This window comes from Ictidomys tridecemlineatus, chromosome 5 (assembly GCF_052094955.1).
Source record: "Ictidomys tridecemlineatus isolate mIctTri1 chromosome 5, mIctTri1.hap1, whole genome shotgun sequence".
NCBI lineage: Eukaryota > Metazoa > Chordata > Mammalia > Rodentia > Sciuridae > Ictidomys > Ictidomys tridecemlineatus.
In genome coordinates, this window is record NC_135481.1 from 35,961,679 (window position 1) to 35,977,392 (window position 15,714).

The 15,714-nt window shown below is 35.3% G+C and overlaps 1 protein-coding gene and 1 long non-coding RNA gene across 12 annotated transcripts in view; one reads left to right on the forward strand and one right to left on the reverse strand.

Moving 5' to 3' along the window:
- The window catches only part of LOC120886327 (uncharacterized), a 199,945-nt gene that overhangs the window by 38,867 nt on the left and 145,364 nt on the right, over positions 1-15,714 (forward strand). The window lies entirely within an intron of this gene.
- The window catches only part of Ctdspl2 (CTD small phosphatase like 2), an 80,278-nt gene that overhangs the window by 27,478 nt on the left and 37,086 nt on the right, over positions 1-15,714 (reverse strand). For 2 of the 5 annotated variants that reach the window (XM_078049684.1, XM_078049685.1), the window contains 6 exons: positions 14,112-14,250; positions 11,389-11,538; positions 5,891-6,106; positions 2,044-2,122; positions 1,022-1,133; positions 401-436 (listed from right to left, as the gene is read on the reverse strand). In XM_078049684.1, coding sequence (XP_077905810.1) covers positions 401-436; positions 1,022-1,133; positions 2,044-2,122; positions 5,891-6,106; positions 11,389-11,538; positions 14,112-14,250 — 732 coding nt within the window. The remainder of the gene's footprint in view (positions 1-400; positions 437-1,021; positions 1,134-2,043; positions 2,123-5,890; positions 6,107-11,388; positions 11,539-14,111; positions 14,251-15,714) is intronic. The other 3 variants (XM_078049686.1, XM_013359876.4, XM_005316506.4) reach the window with 3 other exon arrangements.

A 15,714-nucleotide genomic window follows, 5' to 3' on the forward strand; every position in this document is an offset into this window, starting at 1 on the left:
TAGATAGGTTTGGGGTTTTTGTTTTTTTAAAGATGGTGGTCCTGCTCTGTTGCCCAGGCTAACCTTGAACTCCTAGGCTAAAGTGATCCTCTTGCCTCAACCTCCCTAGTAGCCCATGCCTGGCTCTTAAAATACAAATTTTAAATCACATTTAGAACATATTAAAATCTTTCATCACCAGCATTAAGAGATTATGCTTTTGACACTGTTCATGAAAAAAACTTTTTTTTTGGTGCTGCTTTATTTCTTTGTTTTGGTGGTGCTGGGGATTAAATCCAGGGCTTTATGCATGCTAAGCAAGCACTCTATACCAACTGAGCTATATTCCCCAGCCCCTGCCCCCATCCCTTTTAAAATTTTTTGTTTAGAGACAAGGTCTTGCTAAGTTGCTGAGGCTGACCTCGAACTGGGATTCCTGACGCAGTCTCCTGAGTCGCTGGGATCACAGGTGTGTGCCACCAATCCCGTGGTGAAAAGTTTATTGGTATCAGATAATATGCAAAAACAAAAATATGAAACGGAATATATCTTGCCATTAACTCAATGAGACCTAAATTATTTTTGGTCCTTTGGGGAAACTTGAGAGCCTGACAAGAAAGAGGGAATCTAAAATGTAGGCACAATTCTAATGAAATGAAATTAGAACTTCTTAGAAGACAGAAAAACAAATCATGGGGCTGAGTATGTAGCTTAGTGGTAAAATACTCTTCTAGCATAACTGAGGCCCTAGGTTCCATCCCCAGCATCAGAAAAACAAATAACAAATCACAAGGGTCTCAGGAATATGGAGGAGAAAACTCATTTAAATACAAAAATTAAAAATGTGGCTTATTCTCAAAGGATACTTGATCCCAACCAAATGTGGAACCCTAGCATTAGACTATACTTAACAAGAACATTCCAGAAACCCAGGACGTCATTATTTTAAGTGTGATAGCTACTCATTATTATTCATTTGTATTTTCAGTGTTACTTTAAAAAAGAATTTAACTCCTTTATTCTCTATACATAATATACTTACCAGGTCTAAAACTAAGGAGAATTCTGGTGTGCTTCTTGTTTTCAATGGAAGAGCAGGTTTCCTATTTAGTTGTTCTTCTGTCAGTGGTGGAACATGTTTGATGAAATAATAGCTATAAATCAAATTTTAAGAAAAGTTCAATATTTCTATTTTTATAAACATAAAGCATATTTTTAAATTTAGTACATTTAAAAATCTTTAATAAAGCCCATTTAACCCAGTAAAAACATGTAAGTAAAAGTGAAAATATACAAATTAGTATCTCCATGTCTCAGTAAAGATATTAATACCTAGAGATCAAAGCTCTTCCTAAAACAGACGCTCCTCACTATCAGATTCCCTCTATAAAACCCACTGTGTACACTGGTTACGGGGGTTGAACCCAGGACATGAGCATGCTAGGCAAGTCCTCTACCACTGATTGATCCTTGCTTTTTTTTTTTTTTTGCTTTTTTAAAAATATCTTTACTTTTTAGTTGTAAATGGACAAAACCTTTATTTATTTACCTTTATGCTGTGCTGAGGTTTGAACCCAATGCCTCACACATGCTAGGTGAGTGCTCTACCACTGACCCACACACAGTCCCAGCCCCAAGCGTTCCTGGCTTTTTAAAAAATCTTTTATTTGGAGACAGGGTCTCACTCAGTTGTCCAGGTTGACCTTGAACTTGCATTCCTCTTGCCTTGTGGTCTCCAAGATTACAGGAGAGTGTCACTATAATCATCCCAATAAATGCTTCTTAAGTTGAAAATCATTTAATATAGCTAAAAGGCCAAACTTTGATGTTTAGCAACAAAGTAAAATGCAGAATATCAATTATTTACCCTCATGATCACATGGCTGATGGGGAACTACAGTTTGCTGCTCAGCATCACAAGAGAGTATTCTACCATGTAATACTAGCCCAGGATAAAAATCAAAATTCAAATTAAGGTTTCTACTGAAAGTGCCAGCTTTTGCATCAACATAAATTTGAAAAGTTATTAAGTAAAGAGAAAAAATTTTAAACCAGATAACTCACGGGTCAAATACTTCCCAGTCTTCTTCATAGGTGGCTTCTGCATGGGCTGATGAATAACCACTCTCTGGAGTTACTGGTGCTATTTAATAAAATGATAAGAAGATGTTACTTTTACTCACTCAATGCTTCCTTTAAGTATGCATTTTTATTATTTCTATATAAGATCTTCCTGAGTCTCTGAATATATAAGATTAAAGACAAAAGTAACTTGTAACTACTTGTAGTTAACTTGTAACTACACAGCATTTTAAAGCAAATTTAGTAACATAATTAACTACATTCAAAGGAGAAAACCTATCACTACAGATAGAATAACAAATATCATGACTAGTAGAAAGAAATTACTACTTATTAAAAATAATACCCCACAAAAATCCAGTTTCTAACTGGATAGTGATTATATGTGATAACCATAAAGTTTTTATAGTGTTTTTGTATCAAAACTATACCACAAAGTGCCTTGTACATATAGGTAGTCAATAAATATATTCTAACAACAGATCCAACCATGGTCTTTATTTACTTATTTATTTTTAAGTTTCAGGTTATAGACATATTTAATTTTATTCAGAATTTTCCACTTGTTTTCAAGTTTACATCTTTTGTTGTTGTTGTTTTTGTGGTAGCAGTGGGGCTTTAACACAGGACCTCACACATGCTAGGCAAGTGCTCTACCTCTGGGCTACATCTCCAGCCCCAAACATAGTTTTAAAATCTGAGATTCATGAACAGTCTTTAAGAAGTCCAATCATTCATTTATAACAACATGAATGGAACTGCAGATCATTAACTGAAATAAGCCAGGTACAGAAAGACAAGTACCATAGAAGTTGATAATAGAATGGTGGTTACCAGAGATCAGTGTATACAGGAGTTGGGCAGAAATTGATCAATGGGTACTAAGTTACAGTTAGAGAGGAGTGAGAGGTAATGGTATGCTACTGCACAGTAGGGTTACTGTAGTAACAGTAAGTACTGTCCACTTCCAAAAGCTAAAAAAAAAAAAGGATTTTGAATGTTTCACCATCAAGAAATAGTAAATGTTTAAGAAGACAGATGTTTAACCTGATGTAAACATTACACAATATATATATATATATATATATATGTATTGAAACACTGCATGGTACTACATCAGTTTTCACAATTTTCACGTGTCAAAAATAATTTTTAAAAAGTCCGTGAACTCCACGAAGACTTAAGTGTGTACATTTTCCCAGGAATCTCAAGGTTGTATCTATGATCTTAAAAAGCTAAGTAATGAGGTTGAGGATGCAGGTCATGGTAGAGCGCTTGCCTAGCGTGTGCAAGGCCATGAATTCAATCTCAAGTACTGCCCGCCCCCCCCAAAAAAATGGTTAAATAATGTATCATGTCTACATGTTGCTGCATGTAGAAAAAAAATAGCTTTATATTTTGCTTCTAACTTACAACTTTAAAATAATTAAGGAACAATTGTATTCTATATAATTCATTCTGTCTAAACTAAGATTATATCAATTAAAAAACATTATGCTATAGAAACATGCTGAGAATTTCCTAAGACAATAACTGTGACTTACATTGAAGGAGAGGAAGATTGTTCCTTACAATCTAAACAAGTAATGTCTCAAAGGCAACGATTTTAGGTGGAACCCAATAAAAGTGTCTGTAATCCTTAGAAATGGAGTGTTAGAGGGTAAGTTTCAGGACAAAAATTAACCCTTTTTTACAATTATGTATTTAGGCTTTCTTAGACAAGGTCACTTTGATGTGTTTGTTCAAATGACATAAGATGTAAAGCAGAATTTTTATTTATCTGTGACAATTTATACCTGAAATAGTTCACTAACAAGGGGATAATGAAAAATGTATCTTCCAACTACTTCACTGGTCAAATTCCTACTGACCTCAAAGAAAGTATAGAACATATACTGAATTCCAACATACTATGCATCTTTCATATTTCATTATATTTAGCCTTCAAAACCCTGTATTATTATTACCACCATTTATTCATTTATTTCTGAGATGAAGTCTAAGTTGCCTAAGGTGGTCCAGAATTCCAGGGCTCAAGTGATCCTCCCACCTAAGCCTCCAGAGTACAAGGGAGGGGCTACAGACATACCCCATTTATCATTTTAAAACTAAGAAAACTGTGTTTCAAACTGTCTCAAGAGACTTTGGGCTCCATTAAGCTGGGGTAGTAATTCTTTCCCTTTGATTGTAGAGTTAGATATATCTGTTATTAAGTTTGCTTTGAAGTTTGTTAATATTCCAAATGATACTTTGGGATCTTGAGACAGTTTGAAACACAATTTTTAGCTTTAAAATGGTAATAAGCTACCTTCTTGTCTTCTTTGGCTCTGTTCTCTTATCATCATCATCCCAGAGTAACTGCAATGTGCCATCACATCATCTTGCTTACTTATTTGTAATAGCACTCACCACATGGTAATTTTTCTACGTACCTGGCTCTTCAATTAGATCATGAACTCTTTAGGGTCAAGGAGTGTACCTTATTCATCATTATCAATAATTCTCATCACAAAAAATAGGTGTTCATAAATGTAGGGATATAAATGAGATAATTGTATTAAGTCTTACTTTTCCTATCCAGAAATTAAGGTTACAGAAATCATTTTTCCACCTTCACAGTTGTCATAAAAAATAAATACAAAGACTTATTATAGCCAAGAGTCCTGGACTTTATCCTTTACCATTCATCAGATTTATAACCCTGGGCAATGTAATCAGCATGAAAACATTGGTCAAAGGTAAGTTAATCTGTGCATAACCTTGTTGATCTGCTTGTTAGATTTAGTATCATTCTTAAATTCTGGGCGTAACAGTATAATTAAGAATTTTTGGCTTCATGAAATTAAGTCTTGCCTCTATTTTGGTGCTTTTCTTTGTATATTGGTATTAATAAGTGATTGATTGTTGAGGGGCAGGGGGTTCTAGGAATTGAACCCAGGAGCACTCAAACACTGAGCCACATCTCCAGCCCTATTTTGTATTTTATTTTACAGACAGGGTCTCACTGAGTTGCTTAGTACCTCGCTGTTGCTGAAGCTGGCTTTGAACTTGTGATCCTCCTGCCTCAGCATCCTGAGCTGCTGGGATTACAGGCGTGCGCCACTGCACCTGGCTAATAAGTTTTACTATATAGAAGATTCACAATTCTGTGCATTTTTTTTCTTTAAATGTTTTCTGCTGTTTTATTGTGTGTGTTTTTTGTTTGTTTGCTTGTTTATATATGAGAGAAGTACATTATTCTACTTCTTTATGCCAAACCATTCTTCTTAACCAATATACATTTACTGGGTCTCTCAAGTATCTGGCACCATAAGGAACAGAAAACAAATCTAAGATAAAATGTCTGCCCCAGAAGGAAGCTGACTATCCTCAATTTTACTTCACTTTCAGGAATGGTGGAACACAATTTGATCTTATACTAGGTATATCTACTCTACCTCTCAGATGCATTAAGTTTCTACATTTCAATGGCTACTGGCTAAGAAAGTAATAATTATGTTAATGAAGTTTGTAAAGATCCATAAGACTGCAAACTTTGGGTATAGGGAGAGATCCAGAAACATCCCCCTTGGGGGTACATCATTCATGTATGCAATAAATCTAAAATTGTGACACTGCCTCTAGGCAGGGACTGCAGACCTAGGGTCCAAGACTAGTGCAAATAATAACTTTGGATTTCTGGGATAAAATTTTGTTTCCAATTTAATTTTCTTTTTAACTTCAAGGAAGAAAAGTTTATGCATTTAATCTGCCCAATTAAGAAAAAAATCTGATATACATATTTTTATAAACTATTCATGAAGACACATAAAAAATGAATTTTCTTCACCTGTAAGGGGTGGGATATCACGATTAACTGTTTCTTCTGCTTCTTCTAAACCATTATTTATCGATGGCCTCACTTGTACTGCTTGATTTGAGTAAGCTGCTCCATTTGTTGATGTTGTAGTACTGGTAGTGATCTCATCCACCTGTTCCATGTCAAGTTGTTTTACTATCTCTTCAGCTTCCACAGCCTGTCCTGGGGAATCTGATCCTGACGTTCCTGCAATCAGAATTCAGTGTACTATCATCATTGAAGAACTCAAATATTTAGAAAAATTAAATGCAATTATCATTATGTAATTTATTTGGACTAATACTTTAGGAACAAAGCTAAGGATACAGCCTTTAGAAAGTCTTCTATGCACTTTTCACAAAAAATAAGGATCAAGAATGTTTATGATCACCATTTGACCCAGCTAACCCACTCCTCGATTTATACTCAAAGGACTTAAAATCGGCATACTAGAGTAATGCAGCTACATCAATATTCATAGCAGCTCAATTCACAATAGCTAAACTGTAAGCAACCTAGATGCCCTTCAACAGATGAATGGATAAAAAAGCTATGGTATAGAATATTACTCAGCATTAAAAGAGAATAAGATTATGGCATTTGCAGGTAAATGGATGGAGTTGGAGAATATCATGCTAAGCAAAGTAAGCCAATCCCAAAAAACCAAAGGCCAAGTGTTCTCTCTGATAAGTGGATGCTGATCCATGTGTGTGGGTGGGGGGTGATGATGGAAAAAATGGAAGAACTTTGATTGGGCAAAGGGGAGGGAGAAGTGGGGAGCGTGTATGGGGGCAGACAAGATGGTGGAATAAGATGGACATCATTACCCTAGGTACATGTACGACTGTACCGGTGTGACTCTACATCGCATACAACCAGAGAAATGAAAAGAAATAAAAAAGAATGTTTATGAACCACCATGTAACTCAGCTATCCCACTCCTTGCTATTTATCCAAAAGAACTAAAACCAGCAATAATTACTATAGCAATAATCACTCTAATGTTTATATACTTACAGCACAATTCAAAATAGCCAAATTATGGAATCAACCCAGATGCTTGTCAATAGATGAATGGATCAAAAAAATGTGATATATACACAACGGAGTTTTACTCGGCCATAAAGAAGAATGAAATTATTGCATTTGCTAGTAAATGGATGAAAATGGAGAAAATCATGCCAAGTGAAATAAGCCACACTTAGAAAAATCAAGGGTTGAATGTTTTCTCTCATATGTGGAAGCTAGAGAAAAATAAGGAAAAGAAGGCAATTGGGAGTTGAGAGGGTGTTGGATATCACAAGTATATAGAGAAGATCAATGAAGTAACAGAAGAACGAGAGGGAGGAAGGAAAGGAAAGGGGAAGAGATAAGGAATGAATTTAACAAAATCATGTTATATACATACATAAATGTGCTAAAGGGAATCTCACTTTTATGTATATGTATAAAGTACCAATCAAAAATAAATAAAGGAACAAAAGGAAGCTCAGTAGAATAGAGGAAGAAGAATAAAGGAAGAAAAGAGTAAGATGGGGAAATGGTGATTGAAATCAAATTCCTTACATGTTTGATTTTGTCAAAATGAACCCCAATACAACATACAATTATACACTAATTTTTTTTTAAATGGGGAGAATATTTTTTGTTTTGTTTTTTTTTTTTTTTTGGTGCTAGGGATTGAACCTATAGAGAGCTTTCTTCTTCTTTAATCTCTCTTTCTATCACCTCTAATCTGTGCCCCAAACTTGTCCATTTTATGTCCTCTTCTTCCTCTCTTTTCTAATACTAAAGTCTCATGGACTACTACAATTCTACTAATTTCTCCCAGCCTCCAGCCTCCAGTCTCTTTAGGATCTAGCCTACATATTCTTGCCAAGTGATCATTATAAAACATAAATCTGACTCATGATTTCACTAAATTAAAAACCTTTCAGCCAATCCCCACTGACTATAAAGTTCAAACATTTTGTTAGCTCCATAATCTGCCTTTTTCATAACTTTCTTACCTTTCCCCTTTTCAAACCCAATGTTCTGTCTGTTCTAAATGCTGTGGGGCCTTTGCTCATACTGCTCCTTCTACCTGGAATGCTCTTTACCACCTTTCAAGATCCAACTTTTCTATCACATGCTCTGTGACTCACTAAACCCATCACCCACCACAGAGGATCACTCCATTCTCGAAGTATTTCAATGTTCCGTATCTCTACAATGTGCCTATAAAATTTATTACACTGATTTAATCATAAAAAGGAAACATTTTTGTAGGGAAAGAGGATCATGCTAATTAGCCCAGGTTTGCCTTGAACTTGTAATCCTCCTGCCTCAGATTACCAAGTAGCTGGGTATACAGCACCATGCCCAACAAAAATAAGATCCCTGAAGCCAGGGATCATGTGCCAATCATTTCTAAATTTCCAGTAACTAACAGTAAACATTAGAGATGCTCAATAAACATTTATTAAAATGAATGGAAATCCTCAAGACACTCCGAACACTTAAATTCCTCAGGACATTCTTGATTCTACATTATACAATTCTGCCATTTTTTAAAAAATATTTTTTTAGTTGTAGATGGACACAATACCTTTACTTATTCATTTATTTTCATATAGTGCAGTGCCTTATACATGTGAGGCAAGTGTCCTACCACTGAACTACAGCCCCAGCACCCATTCTGCCTTTCAAAAACTGCCCTAGGGGGCTGGGGTTGTGGCTTAGCAGTAGAGTGTTCACCTACCACATGGGAGGCCCTGGGTTCAATCCTCAGCACTATATATATATATTATATATATATATAATATATATATATATATATAAAGAGAGGGGGGGGGAGAGAGAAAGAGAGAAAGAGAAAGAAAGAAAGAAAGAAAGAAAGAAAGAAAGAAAGAAAGAAAGAAAGAAAGAAAAGAAAAAGAAAGGTATTGTGTTCGACTACAACTAAGAAAAAAACCAAACAAAACTACCCCAAGGTTGAGGTTGTAGCTCAGTGGTAGAGTGCTTGCCTAGCAAGGTCTGAGGCACTGGGTTCAATTCTCAGCACCACATAAAAATAAAGGCACTGTGTTTATCTACAACTAAAATAAATACATACAAAAGCTGCACTATCAGTTAAACAGTGGTGCATGCCTATAATCCTAGCAACTTGGGAAGCTGAGGGAGGAATGCAAGTTTGAGACCAGCTTCAGCAACTTATTGAGACCCTGTCTCAAAAATTTTAATCCCAGTTGGCTCAGGAGGCTGAGGCGGGAGGATTTTGAGTTCAAAGCAAGCTGCTGCTCTAAGCAACTCAGTGAGACCCTATCTCTAAATAAAATACAAAATAGAGCTGGGGACATGGCTCAGTGGTTGAGTGCCTCTGAAGGAAGATAGATAGATAGATAGATAGATAGATAGATAGATAGATAGATAGATAGATAGATAGATAGATAGGGCTGGGGATATAGCACACAGTGATTAAGTGTCCCAATAGATAGATAGATAGATAGATAGATAGATAGATAGATAGATAGATAGATAGATAGATAGATAGATAGATAGGGCTGGGGATATAGCACACAGTGATTAAGTGTCCCAAACAGATGAATAAGCAAAAAATAAAATAAAATTTGCATTATCAAGCCTGTGGACCCAGCCACTAATAGCATTCAGGCAAGTTTGAGGTCAACAAGGGAGATTTAGTGAGATTCTGTCTCAAAATTAAAAAGGGCTACGAATGTGGCTCAAAGATAAAGCAATTGCCTAGTATATGTGAGGCTCTGGGTTTAATCACCAGAACCACCAGGAAAATAAATACCCCCCCCCCACACACACACTATTATTAAGCAACATAATTAAGACTGGAATTTAAGTAATTAGGCAACACACATTTTCCATGTGCACATATGTGCACATACTGTATCAAAAATAAAGACTATCCTTTGCCCTCAACTAACCTAGAAAATAAACTATCATAAATTAAAACACAGTATAGTAAACAAGCTGTTAAAAAAAAAATGAAGGGTGGGCTGAGGTTGTGGTTCAGAGGTAGAGTGCTTGCCTACATGTGTGAGGCACTGGGTTCAAATCTCAGCATCATATATAAATCAATCAATCAATAAAAGTCTCGTCAACAACTAAAATACTAAAAAAAAAGAAAAGGGGCCAGGTAAGGGCATGTACTTAGTAGGCTGTGGCATGAAGATCCTAAATTTGAGGCCAGCCTGGGTAATTTAGTGAGACTGTCTCAAAATAAAATGAATGATGAATGAGGCCCTGAGTTAAATCTCTAGTATCCCCAGCCCCCAAAAAAGTAAAGAAGCAAATTTAATTTTTTTTTAATATTTATGTTTTAGGTATAGTTGGACATAACACAATGCCTTTATTTTTATGTGGTGCTGAGGATCGAACCCAGGTCCCTGCCCGTGCTAGGCGAGCGCTCCACCGCTAAGCCACAATCCCAGCCCCAAATTTGATTCTTTTGTAAAGACTTTATATAATAAAATCTTTGATTCATTTGCATTAGAGTATTATTTACTACCTAAGAATAGTATTAGAGTACTATTAGTACCTTAATTCAAATAAAACAAATTACTATTTATCTAGATTGAAGATACCTAGGAGGAAAAAAAAAGATAATAAAACTGCATTATAAAAAATTATATGGCTTCAGTTTAAAGGTATTTAATAAATCTGTAATGTCACAGAATACTGGAAATGTTTCTGGATTCTCTGCTATATATTCTTTAAGAATTATAGAAGTTGGGCAGGGCGCAGTAGCACACACCAGTAATCCCAGCAACTAGAGAGGCTGAGGCAGGAAGATCGCAAGTTCAAAGCCAACCTCAACAAAGGCAAGGCACTAAGCAATTCAGTGAGACCCTGTCTCTAAATAAAATGCAAAATAGGGCTAGGAATGTGGCTCAGTGGTCAAATGCCCTGAGTTCAATCCCTGATACAAAAAAAAAATGTGCATACACACACACACACACACACACACACACACACACACACACACACAGAATTCAATCAGGCTAGGGTTATGGCTCAGTGGTGGAGAACTTGTCTAGCATGTATGAGACACTGGGTTGGATCCTCAGCAGCACATGAAGATAAAATAAAGGTTTGTGTCTATCTACAACTAAAAAGAAAAGATTAAAAAAAAAAGAATTATAGAAGTCACCCCAATAATAATAAAAATAAAAATTATCCCTCTAGACCAAAGTCTTATCATCTAGATTTTCAGATAATGAAAGCATAGAAAAAACAAAGTAATTAATTATTTCAGTAAATTAAAAAATACTTTCAAGGAACTGTACATCTTTAACAAGTTCATAAAACAAGATGCTGACAAAATATGGCAGTAAAATTAAAAAGATCTTTTTAAAAATTATGAAGGTTTAAACCCTTCATAATTTATTAACTTCATAGTTTATTAACTATAATTTAATAATAATAATATTATTAAATTATAGTTAATACTTAACCATATGAAAATGGTTTATACATACCATTTTTATTTGCTGGTGAAAAAAAGTTGAAGACAGGAGAAAATATGGTCCCCAACAATGTAGTCCTTGGAGGACTGCCAGAGGAAGGATGTTCTTCTAATTTCCCATTTTGTTTTGCATGTTGATTTGTCATTTCATAACTACCAGCTTCTAAGAAAGAATAGGAAAAAAAGGTCATAAACAGTGACTTTCAGAAATTACACATAAATCATTTTAAAAATAACTTTTCTTCCCTCAAATATTTGTGAAAACTAATTAACATTCAGGAATGATTAATAAAGAAATACTGAGGTAAATCATTCGTAAATCAAATAATCATAAAGTAACACTTTATCACTGTTAACATTTATTGAGTTTTTTTCAAAGTAAATTTAAATATAAAATTATACATATCAAAAGGCTTCAAATTAATATAGTGTAACAGAAAATGAAAAAAATTCTTTGTAAGAAAGTAAACAAGTTATCAGTATCAAAAGCATGAAGGCAAGATTCTGGTTTTGATTACACTTTGGAATGCTGCCTACTTCATAAAAACTTTCCCTCATATCTTTCTAAAGAATGACAGTTAAAACATTAGAGGCAACCTGGCCCTACGGAAAAAGGTCAAATACAGCTGTGTCAAAAATTACTTATTAGAGTTGGAGAGGAGGCTCAGTGGTAAAGCCTAGCAAGCACAAGGCCTTGGGATTCAATCCCCAGAATGACAAAAAGAAAAAAATAAAACAAAACATGAAATCTGAGCCATTTCAGAGTGGTTAGGAAGAATAATCTTATAAGTAAAAAATTTCACAGATATTTGGGAAATATAAAACAAAAATAAAATGAAAAGTTTTGACTTTGACTTATCCTCCACAATGTTACCTTTTTGATATAGATTTAAAAACAAAACAAAACAACAACAACAAAAAACTTGTTTCTCTCATTCCTTTTTTTTTTTCTGATTTGGTACCAGGGATTGAACTCAGGGGCCCTCAATTACTGAGCCACATCCCCAGCCCTATTTTTGTATTTTATTTAGAGATGGTCTCACTGACTTGCTTAGTGCCTTGCTTTTGCTAAGGCTGGCTTTGAACTTTCGATCCTCCTGCCTCAGCCTCCCGAGCTGCTGGGATTACAGGCGTGCCACCGCAACCATTCATTATTCATTATTTTTTAAAAATTACGTATGTATGTATTTAGGTGATACTGGGGATTTAACCCAGGGGTACTGTACCACTGAGCTATACATTCATTCATTAGTAGTAGGGATTAAACCCAGCCAGCGGTACTCTAATACTAGGCTACATCCCTACCCCTTTTAATATTTTGAGACAAGGTCTTGCCCAGTTGCCCAGGCTGGCCTTCAATTTGTGATCCTCCTGCTTCAGTCTCTTAAGTCACTGGGATTATAGTGTACACTACCACACCCAGCTTGTTTATCCCTCTTTCTTCTCCTCTCTGTCCTAAGTGTCCTTTTCTCCATATTGATCTCTTTAAACAATAAAAACACATTACTGCATTGAGGGAATGAGGAAAGAACTGTTATTGCTCTTGTGTGTAAAACAGTTTTAGTTAGCTTGGTGAGGTGGTGCATGCCTACAACCCAGATACTGGCAAGGAGGCAGTTCTGAAGCAGGAGGTCATATATTCCAGGTCAGCCTCAGCAACTTAGAGGAACTCCATCTCAAAATACAAAATGCAAAGGACTGGAAATGTAGCTCAGTGGTAGGGCATCCCTGGATTCAATTCCCAGTACTAGGGGAACAAGAGAGTTTTAGAGCACCTCATGCTCTAAAATACTGTTCTTTATAGCTTTCTCTGCTTGTCCTTATTGTTCTTCCTATTGATTGTGAGAACTTCTCAGCTATACAATAAGATATTGACAGGATGTATCAATAGCTGTACTACTGACATTTGGGCCTGATAATTCTTTATTGTGAGGGGCTTTACTGCATTGTAGAATGTTTAGTAACATATCTGACATCTAACTGGTAGATGATTGTTGCAACCCCTCCACAGGTGGTGACAACTGTGAAGGATTCCAGATAGTGACAAATGTCCCACAGAAGCAAAACTACCCCTAATTGAGAAATGCTAGTCTAAATGATCTAAGTACCTGCTGAGCTCATAAGTAGCATGATCCAGAAACAAACTTTTTGTACAAGTTTCAGTTATATTAAGTCACAATTATTACTGCTTTCAGAAATCAACTTATTAGAAGGAAAAAATGTTGATTCTTGGGGCTGGGGTTGTGGCTCAGTGGTAGAGGGTTGCCTAGCACATATGAGGCACTAGGTTTGATTCTCAGCACCACATTAAAAAATAAATAAATAAATAAAAAATAAAGGCTATCATGTTCACATGCAACTAAAAAAAATTTTTTTAAATGTTGATTCTTATACACTTTTTTTTGGGGGGGGGGGATGCTGGGACTTGAACCCAGGGCCTCTGGCATGCTAGGCAAGCACTTCACCACTAAGATACATCTCCAACCCCAATCCATATACATTTTTTTATGCTAAGAAGTATAAAGCTAATTATTCTGCCTTTATTTAATTCATCAAAGTAAAATATTTTAGAAAGATATATTTTCATTTCACTTCATGCTACTAATACTGAACACAAAAAAGATTACAAAAATAAGGAAAAATTTACTCAAAGTAGATTTTTAAAACAGACAAGGAACATGTCAAATAAGATCTCTGCTTACACCTAAATTAAACAGTATCTAAATATTAACAAACCTCCATTTACTTGACTTTTCCGTCTTACTCGAGATATCTGTTTGTTAGGCTTTTCTCCTGTTCTTGGTGATGATGTGATCAAATTATTATCTATATCACGTTCAATTCTACTCCGCTTTGAAGGATTTTCTCTCTCTTCCTTAAGTCAAGAGGAAAAAAATATGCACTGAGCACAATTATTCTGTCTTACAGATTATACTTATAAAATGATAAAATATGGTATAATATTCTTTATCCTGGAGAAACAAAATGCAATTCATAGCAAAGAGTGGCAAAAATGGAAAATTTTTTAGTGTTCTAAGAATATTAATGCAGTTAGAGTACACAAATATAATTAGAACCTTTCTCAAGGCTCACCTAAATTTTCCATGCTATGGAAATAATGAACTGTACAGTGTGCTCTGAATTTTCAGCCAATTTCCCCTTATTTTTAGAACTGTTTTAAAGAACAGAGATCATTTCCTTGAGCACTCGGGAAAGATAGGAGAGGGAGCCTCACTGAACTTGCTGGCCTGCCACTACCACATCTCTACTGTTTACCTCAATTATTTAAATGGCCAAATTAACACCAAGGAATCTACTCCTTAGCAAGAAGCTCTATCTTATTTAGGGCAAGTTCCCATGACAAATTTATACTATGCTTGCAGTATAATTGACTTAAATAATATACTTCTGAGCATCAGCCTGATTTATTTTTCTCCATTTATTTATTAGTTTTTGCAGTGCTGGGGATAAAACTCAGGGCAGTACACTTGCTAAACAAGCATCAACAGCTAAATCACTTCCACCCCTATTTTTCATCATTTATACATCTTTTTCTGTTTTGAGAATTTTTCCAGTCATCCACTAAACAAATCATTGTATTGTAATATTGCCCATGATGATTTCATTAACTACCTAAAATCATTTGATAAGGATTAGAATTTCAAATTTACATATTTTATATAATTAATACATATCAACATTTGTAACTGGAAGAACTTCTCTACTTTTTTGGGGGGAGGGAGGACCGGGGACTGAACTCAGGGGCACTCAACCACTGAGCCATATCCCCAGCCCTATTTTACATTTTATTTAGAGACTTTAACTGAGTTACTTTACACCTCACTTTTGCTGAGGGTGGCTTTGAACTCGTGATCCTCCTATCTCAGTCTCCCTAGCCACTGGGATTACAGATGTGAGCCACCATACCCGGAACTTCTCTGCTTTCTTATAACACAGTAACTAATAAAATACACTACTATGCATGTTTCTTTCTCTTCTTTTTTCTTCTTGTGGTACTGGAGATTGAACCCAGAAACCCTCTTATCATTGAGATACACCCTAAGACAAGGTCTCACTCAATTGCTGAGGCTGGCCTTTAACTTGCCATTCTCTTGTCTCTGGTTCCCAAGTCACTAGGATTACAGGTGTGCACCATCAAGCCCAGCTAACTATACTTTCTGAAGGCTGAATATTGTTGAATTATTTCTGAAATAAGCTTGGTATTGTTAGTGGTAAAATTTATAATTTCATTTTTGGGTCAAAAAAGAAAAAATACTGCAAATATCATTCAATATGGAATTTTCCTTTTATTCAGCAATTTATCTTAATTTTAGGTCGC